The following is a 12,027-nucleotide window of genomic DNA, read 5'->3' as shown; positions in this document are numbered from 1 at the left end:
CTGAGCAACCTTTTCTTGTTAATAGCTAGTCCGGAGCTCCTTGCACAGTCTACGTAGACGGTTGGATCCAGGTCGCGGGCTGTTGCGAGAACCGGTGACCACCATGGGGCGCTCTTTGTTCTGGAGCCGACCTTCTTAGCAAAGCCCTTAACAACTCCTACCAGCATGTCGTGAACGAGCCAGGCGAGATCCTCCAATTCCGCGCGCGAACTCGGTGGAGAACGGGGGGGAGGTGGAAGTAGACGCCGAATCTCCGCTCGCGCTGCCTCATAACGGTCGAATGGCAAGAGGAGTGTTGGAGGGGGGGGGGAAGATATTGCGGCGGTGCCGTAGGGACTGAGACCACCAAAGCCCTATGATCTGAAACCCAATAGGTGGCCCAAGAGCTAGGTTGAGGACGCCGCCTCTATTGTGAGTCTCGCCTGGGGGGTTGTGAATCACGAGGCCGGAAGCAGCAATCCACGTTGCGAGGGGTTCCCCTCGAGGGTTTGTATCTGCTCCAGGGTCCCAGAGAGGGTGTTTGGTGTTACAGTCACCGACAATAATATGTGATTGGGAGGCTCGAATTGACCGGAAAAAGCGCCAGGCTGGGAAAGCGAGCTCGTCTCTCGGGTGGGTGTAGAGGCAGGCAATCTGGAACCCGGAGAAAGAAACCGAGACTGCAAAATGGAGAGGGTCGTGCAGAGCAGAGAGAGGGAATCTTTTGTCAATGTAAATAGCCGTTCGGCATTCAGGGTCACCCGAAGAGATCACGGTGAAACCAGGGTGTCTCCGAACCTTGCCTCTGATGACCGCGGGTTCTTGGACACAGACGAGGGATATTCTCCGTCTAGCTGCCAGCTCGAGGAGGCTGTCTGTGTAGGCGATGGATTTTTGCGCGTTTGCAGATAAGATTTGAAGATGTCTGCTATACTTCTTGGGCATCGGATAGTGTTAATTGGATCGGTGATTCGGGCCGAGCCTGTGGCGGAAACAGTTGCTAAATGGTTGGGAGCGACTCCAAGCTAGCTGCTACCTTCCCCAGAACGCGCTGTCGGGAGTCGCTACGCAGCGAGCTGTACCGGGCGAGCGCTCTCATTTTTGAGATTCTGCCACCAGGGAACCTCGCAGCGGCAGAGCGGCTGACTATCACCCAGTCGGATGACGGCAACGCACCAAGGCCAACGGTGTGCGCCTTACAGCGCCAATATGCTAGCAGCGCTTATTATCGCTAGCTGGTAATGTAACGGGTGACTTGGTCTGGTGCAAGCAGGGATTGACAATGGGTCAAATGGGTTAGATGATAAACACTGACAATGTGGGGTGCATAACAAAGTCGATTAATACGTGTGATGCTCTTTCTTGGTTCTCAGTGTCCTTGTGTTAGGGGGAGGAAGAACCAAGAGAAGACCTTCGTCGTGTCCGGGCAGCTTCCTTTATGAAATCCTCTCGCCCTAGTGAGTGCCTCAGCCTTCCAGGCTTCTCAGGGGTCTCGTCCTCCTTTCTCGGCCATCCGGCTCATTCGGTCGTGTGGCTCCGTATATCTTCCGGAATCGCCCACGTATTTGTGTCGTTCACAATCGATCTAACTCTGGTGTCCCTTGATGACGATGATGATGATTCTATTTTTCGGCCATGTTCTACCTTAATGGGGTACTGGGCCGTGCCCACGACGCCGGCGGACATAGTTATACTATCTATATCTACTTACAACTTATAAAGCCCTGCGCAAGGGAAAGCCTGATGGCAGAAACCTGCGCGTAGTTTAAAGTGGTGTCCCTTGTGTTGGCAGTCGGGATACCCTTTCCCTTGGACTGCCATGTCCTTGTGACAAGTAGTATGGTAGTTTAACGGCTCTTATACTACCTCCAATTATTGCTTCTGTCCTTGGTCTTTTGTCAAATGTCGTAGTACTATAGGCATATCTGCCGAGATGTATATACTCTAATCATATTGCTCTTCGTATTATCCGGAACCAAACTATGTTCATGCTCGAACATCCGGTTAAATGGGTTAGCGAGATACAAGACTCCTAGACTGCTAATGGTAATGTGTCATGATCATCAGGACTTTGGTTAAATGGGAACTGCATAGGCTGGCATCTGTGCCAGTCTTCTTTGACAGCGTAAGATTGTGATTTGCAACATTTGGAATGTTGGTGACTCGAAAGCAATGCATCTCCAAACTCTTTGTCTTATCACGGCCGCAATAACGGCTGCGGCTTGGAATCATGTGAGCAAAGATAGGCTGCAAGATGCGCTGGATTCAAGTGCATACACCTTGGTTGCTTGTATGTTCTCTTCAATTTTCTTCTGGAATTACTTTGCTAACATAGTCCCTCGCTGGGTAGTTTTTTGGGTAAGAGTGTTCAGCTTGTTCCGAATGGAAAAGACTAACATAGTTTCTTCCTCGCCACCTTCTCTGCCACTACAGTAGGCTTTTTTTGCATCAAGTTCCTCATTTCATGCGCTCTTACTGACATCTGCCAGGAACGCTAGCAGCGAGCTTGAGCCTGAGTGGACTTCTGCAGAAGAATTACAAAGGGATGACAATATCGTTAGCTTTGACTGCTCAGCAAATGAAAAGTTCTGTCGAGATCTTAATGTCAACTCTTACCCATCAATTCGCCTCTACCATCGTGATGGACAGATAGACCAATATGAGGGTAAACTGAACGCACGAGAGTAAGTCTCCTAATTTCCAAAGTAACTATTCAAGGAAGATATCAGTGACAATATCGTTCCAAAACTAGTATCATTTTGTTCCTTTACCGAGCGTTACGCCCAACTATCTTCGAATTCGATGTCGACGTCACTCCCTCTTTTACACAGATTGACGATGTTGTGTTCGTTGGGCGTACAAGTCCGGATGACTGGGATTTCTATGATGCTTTTCGGTCTGTGGCTAAGCAATATCGCCGTTTTTTCAGCTTTCTGATGGGCCCGCCTGCTGAAGATAAATCAACCCTGGTGTGCTACAATAACCTTGAGGGTTTCAAACGAACTGCCTCTGACCCGATCACCCTGAGCTCTATCAAGAGATTTGTGGAACTCTGCTCCAGTTCAACTGTTCCCGTGCTTACCAAAAGAAATGCGATCATATATCGATCGGTGGGTATAGATCCTACTGGAAGACAACATATCCGTTCACCAAATGCCTTGAGCTTTTATCGCATGCTAACTTGGACAAAAAATCCATCTGCGTAGTCTGGTAAAGGGATTTTGCATTATTTTCCAGCAAACGATGATGAGAAGGGGTCATATGTGAATACAATCCGCCCTGTTGCTAAGCGGTATCTTGATCACATCCACTTCACTATAACCGATGACGAAGAGTTTCCTGATATACTGAGTGCGGCTGGGTCAACGAGAAAACTTCATGGTCAGCTGGTTTTAGAGGACACTACCACGGGCAAGTTGATCCCATACGAGGGAGCTATGAATAGCAAAGAGCTCGCTCATCAAGCTGAATGGTTAGTCGAGAACTTCTTGGCCAATTCAGCAACCAGCAATCGCTCAACCCTTGCTCGTGGGGGACAGAAGGTTGATGGAAACCACGACGAGCTTTAAGCGTCGAATGTTTGAATAGATGAGGGTATTCGTAACAAGCCAGGACATGTTGATACTATCACGACAGTGCGTGTCAGAGGTGTCCAGAGGACAACAAATGCGAGTGTATTTCTTCAAACGCCAAATTTCGAACATACCTGCTGGAGGCTATATTTCATGGTGGGCAATCTCATCTGCATTGTTAGCAACCTCAAACATTGGTTGCCTTTATATAGCTCAACACAGATGAACAATTCTATCCAAATCCCATGCAAAGGGAGCTGTTGGGCGATACTCCTATTAGATTATGGTAGATGCTACCTAGATATTGGAAAAACTAGTGTACAAAATAAGTGTCTCGTGTAGATGAATGAGGGCCCACAGTTGCAGAGACATCAATCATGGGGAAGACGTTCTCGGTAGACATGACGTGACATGTAGGATCGAATTCGCAAGACTCACCACACCCTGGTGCTATTGTTTGCGGTTCAAGAACACTAGAAACTGTAAGGGTCATATTGCCATATACTGGTCCTAGTGTAGTTGAGACCGAGTGACTTGGTGCTCCTGATGCTCGGGTAGGGTCAGGTGTATAGCGTCCTGACTCAACTTCAGGGAGCAAGCATGTCTCGCTAGAGGTACAATGTTGATCGGTCGCTCCCAAAAGTTGGAAGGATTCTAACACTACCATGTTTCCAGGTTGTGAGGGAAATATAATATCAGAAGGTGCTCGAGGCTCAGACCCAAAAGAATGATCACTGGATTTCAATCGAGTACTAGAGGGCGGTTTGTGATGGCCGGAATGTCCACGCTGATTGTCTTTCGAGAGATTCGCCGTGGATACTGCGAGATCATTTATTCTCAAATCGGGGTCAGGGTCTTTGGACGGAATGTCTGACAATCCTAGTGGCGTTTCGTCTGTGAAGTCCCCTCTCTCTGGTTGATATCCCTGTGGTCTAATCTTGCAACCGGTACCGATTCTTGTCGATACCGCATGGTCTAGCTCCACGCTCCAATGTCCACCTCGAGGCCCAAACAATTTTATATCAGGTTGGCTCCGTTCATCTTCTGGTTTAAACATATGTGAACGTGAAGAAGCTGAGGTGTGAACAACGTCCTCCTGCTCGGTAGTGATGAAGGAAGCACGACCTGTTGCCGAGGGCTGGATAAGCCTTGTCGTGTTTGCTAAGATCCAGTCTGCCAGGACATCTGGATGCTCCCCGGAGTTCAATCGACCAAGCACAGCCTCCAAGTGATTTGGGTTGTTGTTTAGAAGAGAGCGGATGAGTGCGTGTCCACGGCGCTGCTCAGCACGGAGTCGTTCGATCTCAGAGCGAAGATGATCTTTGGTCCGCCATTTCTTGTCTTCATAGACACAATCCTCTCCTCGCGTGCCGCACCGGCCGCATGGTAATTGGCCGTCGCACTGGGTGCCACAGTGATGTTAGCAGTACTGCATGTTTTCGGAGCGTGACCAAGTTATCCACTTTCGACAATGGATACACTCTGCTTAAATGCCAGGGAGCCGCCACAAGGGACCATATGCTCGTACCTTCGTCCTCTTTTTGCGACAAATAAGACAGGCGTTTGGCGTCAGGTGTTGCCGGGGCATGGTAGTTGAGCAGTTCTATATCACTTCTCCAAACTTGGCAGTCAGAGGAGGATGGTTGCATGTGCTTCGAGATACAGCCAAGCAGTCCACCTAAGCGTCCCAGTGCATCATAAAGGGCTATATATAAGTGTGTCCTGTGCTATGTCTGTTCATATAGGCCCTTGGTTGGGCTATCCATGTCTCCTTATTGAAATACGCATGACAATATCATGATGAGATACTTGTGTCTAGTTTGGGTGTGCTGGATGATCTTCCGGTGAAGTAGCACACTCTTGGCTCATTGCTCGTGGAAGGGCATGCAACAGGACATTCACGCGGTAGTTCTCAAAACAAGGTTCCCCTCCAAGCACAGACGAACTGCAACTAGAAGTTAATACTCGGGGCCTCGAAGGGCCAGTGCGGGTATGTGAGTAATTCTCTTGCAAGGAATTGGGGCCAAAGATATGACACACTCCAAATATTCAGAGCCCATACCAGGGAAGGCTAGATGTCGGCCAATATCAGGACCTCGATGACAACCGAGATAATTTCCCCAGTGTTTAATGCTACATGACACTAGGTATTCAAACTTTAGGGGCCCTCTATAAGTAGCCAACGGAAGGCATATTACAGTGAATGGAAACTGTAACCGGCAATGCGGGCTGCATCATAACTGCATTCGCAATCAACAGGCTCCATGACCATTACCCGTTTGGCTCTGACGCACATACGACCTCTGTATCTTCATCCCTGTACAGGAACATGGAGATCTACAATGAACATTTCCTATCTTCCTCACAGTGACCTAGGCAATCCTGCGTCACGACTACGCCAAGCAAACACCCGTGTTGCTAAAGCCGCCAGCAGATGTGGTTTTATAAGGTCTATTCAGTAAACTAGAATTGTTCAGAAATAGTGAATCCCCATTCAATAAGTAGCTGGTATGGACCATGACAAGAGGCAGAGGTATGTTATGACGAAGGTCTCTCCTTAATCCCCGATGTGCCCCGCAAACTAGCGCTAGGACGTTCATTGCTGGCAATACGAATGTGCTCCGTGCGTAGATAGCTGGGGTGCGATAGGCTAGTTCTGTCTTCATTCATCATGATTACCACCTCTATGTCGTCCGGCTCCAATTCCTGAGAAATAAGACGGGAGAGGGCGTTCTGATCCTTCATCTTCGCGGATCTCGACTCTCTAGGCTTCGTCAGAATACTGTATACAAGTAGCCAGTCACCTGGGCCGACAATTCCAATACTGATAGTGGAATTAGGGGCTAATTGCTCAATAATAGTGTTTCGGGTAAGTTGTAGAAATTCTGAAAAACAATTTTCCACTTGGGGAGTTCCTGCGCAGTAGGAAATCCGCGTGTGGTCGAAGTTTGGGACTGCGTTTTGTCAGATCATTGGTAAACAACTCCGTATGTCCTTATCTTATCTTCCTCGGCACAGAATACCCCACTTTCCATATAAAGTAAAGCAGTGGAGTCTAACCGTTTGGTGTGGCTTTGATAGCTCAATGGATAGGGGCAGTGGCGCAGTAAGTCTGGAACATCTTGGACCAGGCAAAAGTTAGGGATTCACCTCGAGAAGCACCAAGCCGCCAACCTTATATTTTCCTGCACCCACCGAGCTGTGTTGCTGGATTCTGCGCAATCATGCAGCCGACAAGGTGTCTGCTCAAGCGGTCCGTATGGAAGGGTAAGGGAGGCCTTGTTCTCGCACAGCTTCGCACGTTCGAAGTGGCAGAGTTTTCTTCGTTCCCTTGGTTCCTGCAGTTCCAAAATAGTCTGTTAACTCATAAATTTACTGACTGAGGAGCTTGACAACAGGTCCACACATTGTGCCGTAAGACATCCCCGCGCTGGATAAGTGGACATCGGTCTTCACCGTCTTAAGTTCTGCCCACACGTCCTTCCACAGGCTCCAAAACCACCGATATTGCCAGCCTTTTCTGACCATGTCGATCGATGCCTAGTTTACCACTTGTGCGGCCTGAACCCGGCAAGAAGATTCCTCCAATCAGGACACAGGCGCGATCGGCTACTATTCTTCCCAATTTTGTTGGGCTCAAGTTCCAAATTCACAATGGCAAGGTTTACCATGAGGTGACCATTACTGAGGAGATGGTGGGCCACAAGCTTGGCGAGTTCTCTCCGTACGTTTCCCTTACGTTGGGTCATATGTTGTGTCGAATCGGGACTGAGTCTTTTGGATTGTAGGACACGCAAGCCGTTCATTTGGAACAGGAAGTAAATGACATGGGATAGGCGGAAGCACGAAAATACCTCGAGTTCAGGATGGAGCTCACTGCTTACATGCATCGAGGCTTGTTTCAATACGTTGTGTACAATATGTGTGACGGTACTTAATACATCCTTTAGATTGACACATCAACTTTATGCTAACTGCTTTGTCCTTGAAAAGGCATAAGGTGATGTGGAAGCTTGAAATTGAGTGTGTGGTCAATGATGATTTGTGAATGAGGATGTACTGCTTTTGCGGCCGGCTTGCACATTTCAATAAGATGTGAAATGTGGCGGTAGGTCAATCATTGTATATTGATTGTATATTAGGAGCATGGGGAAAAAGGACATATTCCAAATATTGTTTGGGAGAGAAAGAGAGAAACGAAATGATGAATCCCCCTTGATTGTGTTACACCTCACAATACGTGGTTAGGTGCATTACAATGCTTAATGCCCGAAACACCTCAACGCCTGACCTGAGCACAGAATACAGATCTGGTGGCCTTCAAGCCCATCATCACCTCTAATACCATATTCCTTATTCGCTCCAAAGTAATTGCTCTTCAATTCCTGTACCAAACCGAATTCAGTAGCTTGCCATCCAAACGCCTTACTGCCAGGGGTATTATTATGTGTGTGGAAGAGTAGTGAAGTGCAGTGAGTACAAACTCACATGGACGCTTGTAGAGTGATGGGAAGTTTGGGAGCGATGCGTAGTTAATTCTTTCCGGTGTTCTAGGCAGCCTTAGCGGTAGAACTCGCTACGCTTCACGTTGACGCCGAATTCGCTGACTGCCATGCCCAAGTCTTCCATGGTCAGCACTGTGCGGTTTTGGCTGCCGCCCTGGCCGCCACCTCCGTAACCCGGGCGTTGGATACCCAGCGGACCACCGCGGCCCTGTTCCTTGCCACCAGGCTGATTGGATGGTTGCCCAGGGATAGGGAATCCCGCCGCAGCGCCGAGGCTACCCATGGGGTTATTGGCATTGGTGTTGCTTGCGCGAATGCGGCTGTACTGATACGCGTCGGCGGCAATGTCGGCGATGAACTTTTGTGTTGCTAGCGCAAGAAGACGGGCAAGGCGAATATCTGTCTGCGGCGGCGGCGGCAGCCCAGCCCGCGTCATGTAGTAATTCGTAACGGCGTCGGGGATCTGCCGCGTAGGAGTGTTAGCATGCTCTTTCATTCCTGCGCACTCTTTGAAAAGTTGATCCACCATACAATCGGTGCATAGTCGTCCATCTTATTTAAAAACTCCCTCAGTGAGGCATCTTTCCGAGTCGGAAGCTTTGGCTCTGGCACCGAGGCACTGGGGATGCCTGGAAACATGCTTGTTGTCTCTCCCGCTGGCTGAGAAGTTCCGTTTGCGCTCGCTGTGGGCGCGGCCGGCTGGGAAACGGAATTATCTATCGATTGATTCGTCGCCATTGTCGCTGGTGAAGGGTTTTGTCTGCGGAGGACAAAGTGTCGTAATAGATGTGTGGTAGAATTCGTCAAAGGTTTACGAACCAGCAGAGAAGAGGTCCGCTGTTGCGCAAGAGCCAATCACGTGATGGCGATGGCGATAGATCCAAAGAACCCTTCCTCATCACGGGTACCTGAGATGGACGTGAACTGCCGACCCACGCCACTTCAGATGACTGATCAAGCAATTGGTGTCAGAAATTTAGCATGAATGGCACAGAAAATTGCATTATCATAGTGCTATCTGCTCTTTGACCCCCCAGTGTCCCAGCTCCTTCACTCAACGCTTCAGGCACATCAAACACAAGGCCAGAAATGATTCCAAGCCATTACCAAGCAAATTCTGAATAGAGAGCTCAGCCTAGTTGCTGACACAGCGCCCTCGTTGTAATTGCTTTTGGAAATATATTAGGCTCAGTATCTCTTGCTCTTCCTCGCGGGCATGGACTCAAAAGCATCATCTTCTGATATCTCATCGTCACTGATTTCGATTGCCTTCTGCGTCGTTCTCGTGGGGCGCTCTGCTTGAGAGAAATTGAGCGTTGTTTGCCGAGTTTTTGGCGCACCACGAGTTTGCGTCTCTCGCGCCGGCTTCGGTGGGGGTGCTTTCACGGGGGGCGCCGGCTTGTAGTCGTCATCATCGTCCATGATCACATCCTCTTCCTCCTCAGCGCTGTCTTGAAAAGGGTTGGCCCTCTTTCTTCCCCTAGGTGCCGCGATAGACTTCTTCGCAGGGGCAGACGCTTTGGTTGCCGTTGTTGCTCTGGTAGCAGCAGCAGTCTTCCTTGTCGCTCGAGTTGTTGGTGCTCGTTTAGCCGTCGTTTTCTGCACAAACTCTTCCTCCTCAAACAGGTTGTCTTCATCGCCAACCGTAATTCTAGAGGCTGGGCGCACCCGACCACCTTCTTTCGCGGGCTCGGGAGATGAGGAGAGTTCCTCGATGGCTTCAGGCTGCAGCGTCCAATGACCATTCAAGTCCGAATCCCAACCTTCAGGCTTTTCTTTGAACCGTCTCCGGCGTTGAGCCTGTTTCTGCTGACCAGAAAGAAAATTCTTTTCCATGACCTTTCTGAAGTCTTCGATGTGGGAATCAAGGCCCTCATTAATCTTGTCATCATCGAGCTGCAGCAGACCCCTGACCTGACTAGATAGCGAGTCCATAACAAACATTTCGACTGCATGCTTGTCGTCCTTGCTGACGAACTGGTTAACAGCATCACCAAAAGGTGCTTGAGGGAGAATTTTAAGAGACTGCTGAGCAAAGAATTCTTGGACAAGGGCGTCGACGCTGATACTATCTGAATCCTCGAGTGCCTCTGCTATACCCTCCGGGAGCTCACGTTTCCCCTCCTTTGGCTTCCCTGCCCGGTGTTAATGAACCCGCATCCAGCGCTTCAACACGGCCCTGTCGAATGGATAAACACTTACTTGTTGTTCCTGTCTTCTTCCTGTAAAAGTGAACGACGTCGTTTTGATTCGCGACCTTGCCCGCGAACCGGTTGGAGAATCGCTGAGGGTTTTCCACCTCGAACTTGGTACCCTCTGGAGATGAATATTCAACTTTGAGGCGGATCAGAGGCAGCGGCTGCTCCTCGTCTTCATCATCTTGGCTGTCTTCGTGAAGTGACCGCCACATTTCATTTGCCTCCGCAATCATTTCTTCGACGATTTGCATGAGTCGCTTTGTGACTTCCTGTCGGTTGTCTTGCTTTTTCTCGAGGCCCTTGAAGCGTTTATCGGTGGCCAAGGTGATTTCGCGGATGACAAATGGCCGAACAGTCCGAAGGGGAATTTTCTCCACCTCGAAAGATTTGCCAGTAATGCTCAAAATAGCAATATGCTTCGGAACGGCTTCTCCTGGAACAAGGGATGTTGCTATGGACGAACCGGGCTGCATGACATGGAAACCGGTCTCTGGATTCTTCTTAGGATCAATAAGACACTCATGCTCATGTCCCCATATGACAAGGTCCAAGAAATCTGGTAGCATGTTCTCAGACAGGTACCCGGTGGGAGTATGGGCGTAGTGGTTTTGGTGAAGGGTCAAAAGGTTAAACCAGTCACCCGTTTGCTGACTTGGCCTGTAGAACCGGACTTTGTTGTCCCTGAATGTCCGGTGTATTCTTTCGTCTCGGACGTTACTCATCCCATACAGAGCTAGCTTTGTCTTTCCTTTTTGTAGCAGAATAGGTTTGACGTGGATGTTGTCTGCTTCAGGAACCCGACCAAAATAATTGACCAGCCCAGCGACTTGGAGCAGATCAAGGGAACAGAGGTGGCCATCGCCGCTCGGATCGTCATGATTGCCATGGATGGAGAAGACGGGAATAGAGACGTTGATGTCAGGATCGTAGTAGTTGACATGGGGAAAAGCGCCCTCAAAAACCTCGGCGGGGTCACTGAGGAACTCTAGCTCGCAAGGTTTCATGCCAAGGCAGTTCTTCCGCAGAGAGCGCATAACCTGGTACATAGCCTTGCGGGAGGGTTTATTGTCATGGAAGAGATCACCCCCGAGGAGGACCATATCCACGTCTTTGGTACGTGCAAGCTGCATTATCTCATCAAATGTCCGCCAGCTATCGTCCTTACGAATGGGATCGCGTTCCTCGTAGCCAACATGGTTGTCGGTGGATACGAGAATTCGAATTGTATCTGGCCCTAATATAACGCGGTATCATGTCAGCCTAGTTATCAAAGATGAGGAGAAATTTCTGGCTGGTCTTTGGCATTACAGGCATGCATGTAAAGAGCTTTGTAGTGAGCTGAATGAGAGAATCAAAAAGCATACCTGCGGTCTGTGGCATCCTGAGAGAAATCAACCAAAAATAGACAATGTGGTACTGGATATAGATGCTGTGATTATCTTGCATGTAATGGCCAGAGTTTGCGTAGGTACCCTAGACGTCCAATACCTCGGAGTACCTCGAAATCGTATCTCTGTTGATTGCGGTGTATTGAACGATTACCGGGCCAGATGTTAGCGCTGTGGAGCTCTGTCGCGTTTGTCGAGTTTGAGGGCGCGAATCTAGCACGTGGTCACGTGCTCTCTAACTCTCTTGCTCTGGATTTGCAATGATGATTCGCTGGAGGAGCCGATTGGCCCCACATTTCAGGTCTGTGAGATCGTGGGTGCCTGGCATCCTCTCCTGGTTCCCCTGAGGTGGTGCGGGGCGAACTCTTCGAGACCTGGAACTTTC

At 49.3% G+C, this 12,027-nt stretch overlaps 3 protein-coding genes across 3 annotated transcripts; 1 reads left to right on the top strand and 2 right to left on the bottom strand.

The window, feature by feature from the left end:
* Positions 1-6,775: 6,775 nt before the first annotated feature.
* Positions 6,776-7,373, top strand: CTHT_0007620 (mitochondrial 37S ribosomal protein uS19m; the record flags this gene model as incomplete). The annotated part of the gene is made up of 4 exons (XM_006691230.1): positions 6,776-6,818; positions 6,950-6,965; positions 7,096-7,275; positions 7,340-7,373. 4 exons carry the CDS (start codon positions 6,776-6,778, stop codon positions 7,371-7,373), a joined length of 273 nt encoding a protein of 90 aa, XP_006691293.1.
* A 738-nt stretch (positions 7,374-8,111) lies between these two features.
* Positions 8,112-8,794, bottom strand: CTHT_0007610 (uncharacterized protein; the record flags this gene model as incomplete). Its single annotated transcript, XM_006691229.1, has 2 exons — positions 8,112-8,519; positions 8,588-8,794. 2 exons carry the CDS (start codon positions 8,792-8,794, stop codon positions 8,112-8,114), a joined length of 615 nt encoding a protein of 204 aa, XP_006691292.1.
* A 450-nt stretch (positions 8,795-9,244) lies between these two features.
* On the bottom strand, positions 9,245-11,634 carry CTHT_0007600 (putative double-strand break protein; the record flags this gene model as incomplete). Its single annotated transcript, XM_006691228.1, has 3 exons — positions 9,245-10,191; positions 10,259-11,488; positions 11,619-11,634. 3 exons carry the CDS (start codon positions 11,632-11,634, stop codon positions 9,245-9,247), a joined length of 2,193 nt encoding a protein of 730 aa, XP_006691291.1.
* Between the last annotated feature and the right edge of the window lie 393 nt (positions 11,635-12,027).

The sequence above is a fragment of the Thermochaetoides thermophila genome (assembly GCF_000221225.1).
Source record: "Thermochaetoides thermophila DSM 1495 unplaced genomic scaffold scf7180000011806, whole genome shotgun sequence".
Taxonomy (NCBI): domain Eukaryota; kingdom Fungi; phylum Ascomycota; class Sordariomycetes; order Sordariales; family Chaetomiaceae; genus Thermochaetoides; species Thermochaetoides thermophila.
The sequence above is the reverse complement of the archived record's forward strand: the minus strand, read 5'-3'. Positions and strand labels throughout refer to the sequence as shown.